At 39.0% G+C, this 12,964-nt stretch overlaps 1 protein-coding gene across 6 annotated transcripts in view; it reads right to left on the bottom strand.

Annotated features, from left to right (window-relative positions):
- Positions 1 to 12,964, bottom strand: part of nbas (NBAS subunit of NRZ tethering complex) — a 264,693-nt gene that overhangs the window by 100,179 nt on the left and 151,550 nt on the right. For all 6 annotated transcript variants that reach the window (XM_087977600.1, XM_087977595.1, XM_087977597.1 and 3 more), the window contains 4 exons: positions 7,934 to 8,014; positions 6,476 to 6,640; positions 6,280 to 6,393; positions 2,779 to 2,902 (listed from right to left, as the gene is read on the bottom strand). In XM_087977600.1, coding sequence (XP_087833726.1) covers positions 2,779 to 2,902; positions 6,280 to 6,393; positions 6,476 to 6,640; positions 7,934 to 8,014 — 484 coding nt within the window. The remainder of the gene's footprint in view (positions 1 to 2,778; positions 2,903 to 6,279; positions 6,394 to 6,475; positions 6,641 to 7,933; positions 8,015 to 12,964) is intronic.

Here is a 12,964-nt window from a genome sequence, read left to right as displayed (position 1 = left end):
CTAATTCTCAAATGATGAACAGACTTAGCACTGAATGCAATTTTAGAACAAATCATGACTGATCTAGGGTATTAGAAAGTTTTACTAATTTTTGTAACACTTGCCCAATAGCTGTGCATGAGGAGCAAATTAATCCTGACGTCATATCCAGTTAACATATTTACAAAATGGCCCGATTAGTAATTCCATTTGAGATTTCAAATCACATCATAAATGGGTATCTATTGATGGATGACTTATTCATGATCACTTCAGGTTCTGGCACTCTACTATCATCAAATAGCCGCCAATGAAAACATAACTTCAATCGTTACTGGCTCATCAATCAGAGATCCCAAGGATATTATTTAATGCTCTTAGAAGCATAATAATCTATGCCATCTACATTATATTGATACAAGCATGAACGGATAGAAAACTGTTGGGCAGCTTACTTTCTTGAAATCAGAAACCTAACACTAAATTCATTGAGCCGGAAATTTAAATTAACTCCACTGAAGTAGCATTTCCACCTTTTGTAATTATGTTTCAGGCCTGAAGTTTTGACAGACAGGGCTTCTGTCATGTCAAAGGTCAGCTGCAATTTGCCAATCCTGCCCCAAACAAGGTGTCTTTTATTTTTACTGGGACAGGATTGGGGGCAAGACAGAATAGGTTTCCATGTAGTTCACAGAGACTGCTGGCTAGTTAAATGATCAGCTCCCTCTAGTCAAACTGGATTCTGGCACCCCTGTATTGTATAATCCGGTGTGTACAAAGCAGAACAAGCTCGATCTGGTCTGTTTTTCATGTATTTTTCTGGATAGCCAGGGTACCACTTTTAAGATATTAGATAGTCCTTTGGATTTGGTTTCAGGACACCACAAGGGTGACAGATGCCCTTTGGCATTGCTATATTTAAACACATTAATGTGTTTAAAAAGTGAAATCTGCCAGAGAATGTTCAAAGCTATCAGACAATGTTCAAAGCTGTCAAATGATTTGGCTGTTCAGGGTTTTAAAAAAGTTATTGCTATTTCCCTCTCCCTTGACATGAGTCCATGGGTTATCATTATAAGACTGGTGCGACATGACTGATTTTACTACATAACATTAGCGTGGTGGGGTGCCTGTTATGTGAACAGTTTGATTGACAGTCCATTGATTTAAAGTACAAATGCTTGTTTTCATTAGAGATTTGAGTACTTGAGTAAAATGTTTGTTTTCAGAGGAGATTAGTTGAAAAAATGTTCATGTGTACTCTTTTTAATTAATGTGTATTCTTTTTAATTAATGTGAATGCTATTTTTAAATAAATGAGATAATCAATGAACACATAATTATAAATTGGATCAGCATTGCTCATGAGGTTTACTGACGGACATGTGTTTTTCCCAGGTTGGTTTTAATGGAGCTAGGAACTGATTCACCTCTCTGAAGAGAGAATAAGGTCCTCAGTACATTAGCTGAACACTCTGAAAAGCACATGAAATAGCCAAGAAAAGAGAAATCGGGGAAAAAAAGACTGAGTAAATGACATTCAAGAACAGTGTCCAGTTGTGCTCTAGTCTAAATTATTTAGAGCACAGTTGGATTGCTTTTGTCCTAAAATTCAATACTACCCAAAGATGACACTGAATTGACAACACATCTACCGACCCCAAACACATGCATCAGCCTTTCATAAATGTTAACTATAGATACCGACAATGCAATACCCAATTTTGATTAGATGTTAAGGAAACAAATCAACTATAAATCAACTGTTAGGAAATAGATCAACTATTTTATAGCACGGTTCTCAATCTTCACATATTATTTTCCATATACCACAGAATATTCCACAATATTGGACAAAATCAAAATCTCACAAAAATATTCTTTAATAAACATTTTGGAAACGTTATTAACTACAGCGTTTTCACTGAAAGTGATAAAGTTCTGCCTGCCACCACGAGAGAGACTTGCATTTCAAAAAGTATGAACTTTCAACAGCTGAGGTTAGTAACAGATGAAAATTTAGGATGGATTTCACTCACACAAGTTCTTAAAAAAAGTACCATGCACATTCTTGATATTACAGGTAGACAATCCTTTATCCGAAATCCAAAATCCAAAAAGTTCCAAAATCTGAAATTTTTTTTGTGAAATGTTTTGTCATGAACAATGTTGTTTGGCATGCAAACAGTTAACTAGGCAGAAGTGAGGACTGCAGATGCTGGAAACCAAAGTTTAGATTAGAGTGGTGCTGGAAAAGCACAGCAAGTCAGGCAGCGTCCGAGGAACAGGAAAATCGACGTTTCGGGCAAAAGCCCTTCTTTAGGGATGGAGAGAACAGTTAACCCAAGTCGACACCCACTCGAAACGTGTCACTTAGGTGCGACATGTGGGGGCGTGGCCCAGCACTGATAGGCCTGGATTCTCTCTCAAGGCCTGTTTTACGTAATAAGTCTGCCCCTCCCCTAAGACTTTATAAAATTTCACCATCAACCTGTCACTTATTCTGAAATTTGAAAACTTTTGAATTCTGAAAAACAGCTGGTCCTGACAATTTCGGATAAAGGACCGTGTACCTGAACTAACAATCTGCACACTTGCTGCAATAAGCAATATATTTACGTGTGTCTGCTTAATATTTTTCACGATGTACTGTTTACATTTCTGCATACACATGATATGTCAAAGGAATTTGATTTCTATTGATTATGAGACATTTTTAGTACAGATAACATTGCAAGACTGAGTATGGTGTAAAACCAGATACAATTTGTAACAGGGCCTACTGACAATAACTTTTACCTTCTGTGGCAGGAAATAGGTTTTCCCCTTCACTTTTGGTTTCAGACAATTTTCCAGCTCTCAACAAGACTTCTGCAAAGTTCTCCAGAGCACTGTATTGATAACTAGTGTAGTTTACTTCACTCTGCATGAGAGAAAATATATATTAGAACATCACGAATTTAAATGAACAAAATTAAATTACTGCCTACTCCTACCAAACTATCCTGTTGATTTAATGTGTAAAGAATACTTCATTTTGAAGAATCAACACAACCCTTCTCACTTGCTTTTTCAAATGAGTACGTTAGAAACTATGAGGCAGTGACTAGATCCTACAAGGAGGTGCATTTTAATTGCCAGGATACACCTGTGTGAAGTTTCACCATCAAAAATTGCAAAGAACAACTAGCAGTGTTTGGAAAATGAATCAATATCATTGACAAGGGAAAAAGATCAAAAGCAGACAAGGTTGGAGATTTGTGTTATTAAACAGTATGCTAGCTTTATGACTTAGTCCAATCTCAATTTTATTAGAGACAGCATGTCCTACATACCTTACCCATCCAAAAACTAAGTGGGCACAATTATGGACATTCCCCAAAACCTAACCAGATTTCCAATCTGGCCCACGCGGTGCTTGCCATGTCAGTAGGCCATCTGTGAAACAGTGGTGGTGGCCTTGAATGGCAGTAGGAATAGGCATTAAAGTAACAAACTCCAATCTATTTAGAAGTTGCTGTTCCAAACACTTGCGTTATTGTGGCCATTACTATAGATGGGGCATTACCACTTATGTCGAAAGGTCCTCTTGGTCCTCTGAATGACCTAATCTGCAGCCAGTGACTGGGAATGCAGGTGTCATAGTGCCTCTCTATGTACTACAGCAACTCCCAACCCTGATAGTAGGGCTGTAAATTTGTTCATGCTGCACACCTTTTCTTGGCCCTCCAGACTCAGCAATCAGTCTACTGTCCTAAAAAGGAGATGGCCAGTTAACTGACTCCCTCTTTCAAAATTGTCTTGTGGGCTTTGCTATTGGTATTTTTGGTTATCCTGACGTGAATTTCATCCTAATGGCAAGGTCAACACCTCAGAACAAACATTCAGCCCTACATGTCAGCTTTAAACATAACAGCAATGAACATGTTTCTGAGTATGCTTGATGAACTGAACAAAATAATTCACAGGAACACAAGAACAGGACTTCCTCAAGCCTGTTCTGCCATTCAATGAGATTTGTGGCCTAGTTCCATATACCTGCCTTAAGCCAATATATCTAAATACCTTTGTTTAATAATAATTATCGATCTTTCTCAGATTTAAAATCTACAACTGATCGAGCATCAGCTCTTTGTGGAAGCGTGTTCCAAACCTCGACCACCCTTTGTGTACAAAAGTGCTTCCTAACATCTCCATGAACAGTTTGATCCCAATTCAGAGACAATGTCACATAATCAGAGAATCCCCAACCAGTGGAAATAGTTTGTCTTTTTCAGTCCTTTTCTTTCCTGTTAATTTCTTAAAGACTTTGATCAGATCACCCCTTAATCTTTTAAATGCTTAAAATTTCTTTAATTTTTAAAACTGGCCTAATTTCTAAAATTTCTCTTTATTACTTAATCCATGAAGTCCACGCTTCATTCTTGTAAACCTACGCTCTTCTCTCTCCAAGGCCAATACATCTTTCCTAATGTGGTGTCCATTACTGAGCCATTGGGTTTCTTGGAAAGAGGTTGCAATATTAGATAACACACTCCATTAGCCACTTTCCAACTTGTATTTAGACACGAGAGTTCAGTGAACTCTGGAACTAAATGCAATGAATAGTCATCACAATTGACAATGTGGTTCAGTACAATTCTTGCTTAAAAAGACAAAAAAATTATCTTAAAGTGATAAAGCAACCTAGATAAATCACAAATTAATTCCAAATGATAACAGGAATTTATTTTTTATATGAATTTTAGTGACATGTTTAATAATCCACTGGATCTGACAGCCAAATTAAAAATAGTCAATTGATATTATGAGGGGGTGGTTGAGAACATGGCTGGATCTTATTGTGACATAGAACCTGAAAATGATAGTATTCAATAATTGTGAAACAAAAACAAATTGCTTGAGAAACTCAGCAGATCTGCTCGCATCTGTGGGGAGAAAGCAGAGTCAATGTTTCAGGTCCAGTGACCTTTCTTTAGAAAAGGTCAATACTTGTGCTGTTTGACCCAACTTTATGCTAACATGCTCTGCACCAACTTGCAATATCTGAGAATGAAAAAGACATCGAAGTACAAGACATTTGATGTGTAAGGGTGGGTACTTGCTTATTACACCTGCTCTGGACCTAGATCCTATAAATTGTGAGTCAACTACCCACACAGGAATACACCAGTTGGCAGAGTCTGTTCAAATGTTAACAAAGCAGAACATCCTGGAGAGGATCCTGTATCTGAGGTGATCAAATATTGATCCAGGTCACAGGCCTATACTAACTTTGCTAACCGCCATGACAGTGATTGGTGAAGAGCCACTGATGGAGTAAGCTTAAATTGAAGGATGTCATGAATACTTAGTGGGAATGAAGATGGTCAGCAGAAAATTAAAGTTACTTAGATATAGATTAAGTTTTGTCTTGTACCAGGTATCCCATTGGCCTTACTGCACCATTATCAATTTACACTGTCAGCAGTTTGCAATTCAAAACAATTGGAGTTAAAGGGTGAAGAAACATCCCACGAGAAGCTCAGTTCCACCAAATTCTGGGTCATTATAAATGATCCAAAAAATTCATGCAGCTTTCTGCAGCACTTTCAATTGTTAGAATATCATCTCCAACACCAAAAATGTAACTCAAAAGAAAACAAAAATACTAATAGTTTTGTAGAGAATGAATTCCTAAACCAAAAAGATCAAATACATTCGTGTATCAAATATTTTGGATAATACAAACAATATTATAGGATACACATTATCAATAATCAATTGAAACCTAGAAAATAAATCTCAGGTAAATTTTCTCAATTAGCCCTAAATATTCAAATGGTCTGTACAAGACAAATAGTTTACTGCTGCAATTTTTTTTGTTCAGCTGTTGAGTAAAGGGAAACTTTATCTAGCAGGAACCTCTCAGTTCTCTATTTGGGGGTGACACGGTGGCACAGTGGTTAGCACTGCTGCCTCACAGCGCTAGAGACCCAGGTTCAATTCCAGCCTCAGGCAACTGTCTGTGTGGAGTTTGCACATTCTCCCCGTGTCTGCATGGGTTTCCTCCGGGTGCTCTGGTTTCCTTCCACAGTCCAAAGATGTGCAGGTCAGGTGAATTGGCCATGCTAAATTGCTCGTAGTGTTAGGTGAAGGGGTAAATGTAGGGGAATGGGTTTGGAGGGTCGGTGTGGACTTGTTGGGCCGAAGGGCCTGTTTCCACACTGTAAATAATCTAATCTAATCTATTATTGATAAGTGTGACTACTCTACCTTTGAAAGGTAATTTAGTGCAAATCCTGGACTAGTTTGACTTACTTTGTCAATGAAAGGATCATCGATGAGGATCTCATAAAAGGGATGACAGCCTTGTTTTTCCAAATCTCCATTTACACCGGCCTCACGTCTTAATGTTGCTTCTCGTCCTTGATCCTAAAGGAAAATTACACTTTAAAATGATAGAAATGAGAGAATCTAACTTCTATTTCTTCAGCTATGATCAAAAAGGTCTTACATGTAAAGGCCGCAGGTAGCTGAGGGACTTCTTCCACCACTGCGCATCACTGACAGCATGCAACACTGCTTTAGTTGTCATTGAAGTACTACTGAGAACCTCCATAGTCTTTGCAGTTGTCCGATGAAGCAGATCAGATGAATTATTTGAAACTTTTATTTCAATCTAAAAGTTTGAATCAAAAAGCAAAATAATTAGTGCTTTAGAAGAAATGGTTCCTAACAAAGCTATGGCATTCAGAAGAAATGAAGTGGTTTGTTAATGTTTTGGAAAAATTAACCAACACTTTAATGGTAAGTTTCAAAGCTTTCTTGCACTATTAGTTAATTGGCAAGAGTATAAGAAAATTGTTATTGGACTAGGCCAAACCACTCAAAACATTCTTAAGCTGGCAGCCCAGACTGTAACTTTGCAATTTGTTTCGAAAATTACCCAGAGTAAGTTAGCTAGGTTGACTACTAGGTTTTAAAACAGACAAAAATGTATTCACAAAATTACAGAATGGAATACAAAGAACAAAATATAGAATATCCACAGAACTCAGATTATCCCAAACTCGACTTAATTATGCTGTTCTGAATATACACAACAGTCCCAATAAACACAGAGCAAAACGTGAAACAAAGGCTTACAGGTCGAAGTTAGAAGGGCAGAAGAGAGAGCCTAGCAGCCTGTTTCCACACAGCCCACAGCTGATCTGACTCTAATTCAACTTCTGAACTGAACTGCTCAGCTAGTGAGCTGGCCACGCCTCACTGACCTATACAGGTTACTTCTAAAAAAAAGCTTTGGCCTGAAGTCTCATCTGTTTATGTAAAAACAAAAAGACCTTTCATCTCTGTACCAAACGACTCTATTCGGAGCCTGAGTGGTTTACAACCCCTCTGATAAAAACCAAGGACACTGTATCCTTGACAAAAAGAAAAAAAGGACCAGCTTTGTGACAAAGTAGAGATTTCAACTTTCTTTTTCCTCAGTTGTCATATCATCAAACAATATTCCAAAATAAAAATCATAATTTTATGTAATTTTTTCTCTGACAGGCTGCTTCATTTTTAACATCATCTACTTGATCTTATTCTTTCTTACAAGGATATTATTTACATTTTTTAAATCAAATTCACAAAAAGAAGAACATGCCACAATGTACAATCCTGTCTCAATTAATCCTAAAACTTTATACAGATTGGTAACCTGCTTATCAGATTTAAGATGTAAGCAGCTGTCATAGTGCTGAAGTATCGCAGGCTGCTTTGAAATGCCACATAAATAAAAGTTGCTGTTGATATTTAAAATAAACAGGTTACCTGAATTACAAGGCATTGAAAGTAATGGATGCATTTTATTATTCACACTCTCTAAGTTATGAGACAACAGTTTATCTTGTGCATTAGATGGGATGGTAAAATCCTGCTTCAGAAAGGCGGGAGAACCCGCTGAAGATATGCCAATTCTGACCTGCTGAGCATTGCCCGTAGAATTTAAAGACTCGCTCCTCTCTGATGGCTCAATCTGATAATTTACAGCTTGATACAAAATCTGCAAAATTAATTCAACAAGAAGCAGTGATTTAGCACCTTGCAATTATAACATTGATTACTTTCAATGAACTATGAAACGCACAAGTATATTGATCTTTTCTAGCATAAAATGTTTGAATTTTTATGTCTGTTGAGAAAGTACTACTCCTCAAATAAAGCAACATTAAGAAATGAGTCACAAAAACAAACAAATTGCAGGGATACATCGAATGTAACTGTCTAATGGCTCAACAAATGAAACAAACACTTTGCATAACTAGAAACTGCTGCATTCAACATTAATTCACACACACAATTGCTTCAAAGCTCAATTCAAAAATGGTTCTGCATTGTTCAGATAATTAGTCTAAATTAAAAACTGACTTTCTTTCTTGGAGGATACGGTATAGGAGTCAAGAATTACTGTCAAAATGACATTGAATTTAATGGTATTTGCACTTAAATCACATAACGACTTCCTACGACAGCGGGTTTGTAGCGAGACCTGAAAGTAGCATCTTGCAATCCAATTTAACATTTAAAATCATAAAATGTTGCTAACTTTCTTACGACCCGTCAGATACAATCTAAACAAGCCACAGAAAGTTATGGCATGCTAGCTTTTGTCAAGATGCCTTTGTAAAGGTATGATGAGTCTTAAATTACTAATCTCTGTGGCACTGAAAATTAAATTTATAAATGTGGAATCTTATTACTTCAGCTTTTAATTGTTGGATTTTTATGACTGCTTTCATCAAATAATTATTTGTCTCCCTTTATTTTGTTTACTGTCCCTGAGACCTGCACACTTCCTGGTTCAGGCTTTGTGCAGTTCATGAATACTATCTCAGTCTGGTTACTTACAGATAGAAACACAATTGCCTGCATGGTTGTACAAACATATATGTAATTTGAGAATAATTTCCAATGCTCTGACAAAAATACTTGGAACAAAATTTATTTCATTTTAATACAATTATATTATATTAGCTAAAGTACCATGTGGTTTGTTCAGTTAAAAGTAATTACATTTTTTGTTCACATTATTTAACTCTAATAACATCATGGGGAATGATTAATAGATCTGGTCCCAAAATCCAAACACCATTCCATCTGAAGAGGACAGAAGTTATTGTTAATGACTCTCAAGAAATGGATATGAATTATGCCTTAGGTGACTTCAAGGACCATCAAAATGTCTAGGTACATACTTTGATTTTTCTCATTGATTAGGCCAGAGAGAGTTTTTCTATCTGAATTTTGACTTCACATTTGAAAACATTGTGACAATTGTGGTGACATTTAAATGAAACAAAGTGAGCCAAAAGGCAAACAAACTGAACAGATAATGAGATTGACTGCAATGTAGGCAACTGGAGCACTGAATGAGGGGCAAAGTGAGGGTGGAGGAGAAGGGAAGGAAGATGGGAAAGGAGGTGCATTATATCTTTGTGAATGTGTGGTTTGAGATCTTCGTAATCCAAGTACAATGTAATGGTTAGTTTTAGGAATTAGCATTGAGGAGTAGAAAATACGATCAAAACAACTGAAGCATGTGCAAGTCTACTGCACTTAAAAGGATGAGATCATGATGCTTTAACAGATTAATAGCTAGATCAACAGCAGGAGAGCTTGTTGAACTGAGGCACCTGAACTGCTTGCACTATTTGCAAGTCCAGAGAGACGGAGTGATCCGGGAGGTAAAACTAAATTAATTAAATGAATTTTGTGAATTCTGAAAGGCTGTTAAAAATCATTCACTTGCTCAGATCAAAGAGGAAATTGTAAATGAGGATTTGGAACTTGAAAGTCAGGTTAAGGACAACTCAGCAAAGGCAATGTTGTCTTGAAAATGGTTGCAGCTTATGCAGGATCTCTGATTTCAATTTGTGTGCTTGCTGGGAAATGTCCAGGATATTTTGGAACTGGAACAGTGCTGACGCAAACGAGTAGCTCCAGTCACCATGACCGCTAGTGCAAGCAGACCCCTCAAAATTAGGGTTTACAACAAATCCCAAGAAGTTTGTGGTTCAATGCAATAAAGGTGAAGGCTAAAGAGTAACACTCTGAGCTTTTAATCCTCGTTCAGTGCAGCTGAGTGTGGGTTGAAGGAAGCTGCAATTAGTATATGCTTGATGCAGTTGAGAAAAATTGGAACCTCGAGAAATTCAGCAACAGCTTAGGGAAGTTAGCTGATTGATAAAAGCTGAAACTGTTCCATTAATTATATGCTTGACAGCAATTCAGGGGAACTTTGTCTCGGGAGATGAGATTGAACTACCGAGACGTACAGTCACTGAAGCATTCAGAACACGGAGGCTTTGATGGTATTCTAAGACGGAATCTTCAAAAGTGAAGAATTAGAATCCCTTGCAAAGAAAGCAAGAGTTTTAATGAGATTTGGTGACCCACAATGTCTTGGTTAACTCAAATTTACCTCATGCTACTCCCAAATGTTAAAAAGCAAATTTTTCCGTGTGTATTGTTTGATGATTGTTTTACTTTTCTAATTTTGTATAGTAAAATTGACTTTGTTTATTCCAAACTATGGACACTTATGAAGGCAGGGAGCCTCCGGGGTGGAGAGATAAATGGAAGGGGGGTGGGGGGAAGGTAGCCAAGAGTACAATTAGGTGGATGGAGGTGGGGACGAAGGTGATAGGTCAGGGAGGAGGGTGGAACAGATAGGTGGGAAGGAAGATTGACAGGTTGGACAGATCATGAGGATGGTGCTGAGCTGGAAGGTTAGAACTGGGGAAAGGTAGGGGGAGGGGAAGTGAGGAATGTGGTGAAGTCCACATTGATGCCCTGGGGTTGAAGTGTTCTGAGGCGGAAGATGAGGCATTCTTCCTCCAGGCGTCGGGTGGTGAGGGACGGTGTTGGAGGAGGCCCAGGACGTGCGTGTCCTCGGCAGAGTGGGAGGGGGAGTTGAAATGTTCGGCCACAGGGCGGTGTGGTTGATTGGTGCGGGTGTCCTGGAGATGTTCCCTAAAGCCCTTTTGCAGAGCGCTTAAGGAAACATCTCTGGCACACCTGCACCAATCAACCCCACTGCCCTGTGGCCAAACATTTCAACTCCTCCTCCCACTCTGCTGAGGACACGCAGGTCCTGGGCCTCCTCCATCACCGTCCCTCACCACCCGACGCCTGGAGGAAGAAAGCCTCATCTTCCGCTTCAGAACACTTCAACCCCAGGGCATCAATGTGGACTTTACCACTTTCCTCTTTTCCCCTCCTCCCACCTTACCCCAGTTCCAACCTTCCAGCTCAGCACCATCCTCATGACCTGTCCTACTTGCCAATCTTCCTTCCCATCTATCTGCTCCACCCTCCTCTCTGACCTATCATCTTCATCCCCACCTCCATCCACCTAATTGTACACTTGGCTACCTTCTCCCCACCCCCCTCCCATTTATCTCTCCACACTGAATGCTCCCTGCCTTCATTCCACATGGAGGGCTTTTGCCCAAAATATCGATTTTCCTGCTCTTCAGATGCTGCCTGATCTGCTGTGCTTTTCCAGCACCACTCTAATCTCAACTCTGATCTCCAGCATCTGCAGTCCTCACTTTTGCTTATGGTCACTCATGATTTTATTTTCTTCATGAATATCTGAGATCTTAAACAATGTCCTCGTTAAACAAAAGTATTTACTAGCCCCCAACAAGATCGTAACATCACTTTTGACAGTCTTATCCAGGATCACAACAGTATATCAGTAAAACAATATCACCTATCCCAACAGCCTCGGTACAACGTATCCACGGTCACCGCCACAGACATCAGATCGGCCTTACAGAGTTGGAAAGCAATTGGCCCGAATGGAATCCCCTGCTATGCACTCAAATCCTGTGTGAACCAGATGGCGGGAGTATACACAGACATCTTTAACGTCTCCTTACTACAATCTGAAGTCCCCACCTGGGCTTCAAGGTGACCACTGCCATCTTGGTGCCAAAGAAAGATCATGCAGCGTGCCTCAATGACTACTGTCCCCAGGTTCTGACCTCCATAATTATGAAGTGCTTCAAAAGGTTTGTCATGGCTCACATCAACTCAGGCCTACCAAATTTCCTTGATTTTTTGCAATTCATCTACAGGTGCAACAGGTCTATGTCAGTTCCAAGGAAGGGTCACCAGACCCGAAACTTTAACTCTAATTTCTTTTCACAATTACAGCCAGACCTGCTGAGCTTTTCCAGCAATTTCTGTTTCTGCTTCTGATTTACAGCATCTACAGTTCTTTCCGTTTTTATATTTACAATTTTGTTGACGACACCACGGTTGTAGGTTGAATCTCAAACAATGACAAGACAGAATAGAGGGAGGAGATCGAGTGCTTAGCACTATGGTGTAAAGACAACAATCTCTTCATCAATGTCAGCAAAACGAACGAGCTTGTGATTGACTTAAGGAAGCAGACTGGATGGCACATCCCTGTTTGTATCAATGGTGCTGAGGTGGAGATGGGTGAGAATGTCAAGTTCCTGGAGTGATGATCATCAACAGTCTGTCCTAGTACACTTACGTCAATGCGATGTCTCTACTTCCTTAGGAGGCTAAAGAAATTAGGCATGTCCACAATGACTCTTACCAATTTTTATACATGCACTATAAAAAGCATCCTATCTGGATGCATCACAACTTGGTATGGCAACTGCTTTTCCCAAGATTGTAAGAAACTACTGACAGTTGTGAACACAGTCCAGTCCATCATTCAAACCAGCCTTCGATCCACTGACTGCATCTATACTCCCCGCTGCCTCAGGAAAGCAACCCACATAATCAAAGACCCATCCCACCCCAGTTATACTCTCTTCCAACCTGTTCTTCAGGCAGAAGATATAAAGTTTGAATACATATACAAACAGTTTCAAGAACAGCTTCTTGCCTGTTGTCATCATTTTTTAATGGAACTCTCAAATGTTAATCTGGATTTCTCTCGCTCTGCACCTTCCCTGCAACTATA

This window comes from Chiloscyllium plagiosum, unplaced genomic scaffold (genome assembly GCF_037043375.1).
Source record: "Chiloscyllium plagiosum isolate Xiang-an unplaced genomic scaffold, Cpla_swu_hap1 HiC_scaffold_3, whole genome shotgun sequence".
In the NCBI taxonomy this organism is placed as follows: domain Eukaryota; kingdom Metazoa; phylum Chordata; class Chondrichthyes; order Orectolobiformes; family Hemiscylliidae; genus Chiloscyllium; species Chiloscyllium plagiosum.
Note: the sequence above shows the minus strand (reverse complement) of the source record. Positions and strands in the feature narration are given on the sequence as shown.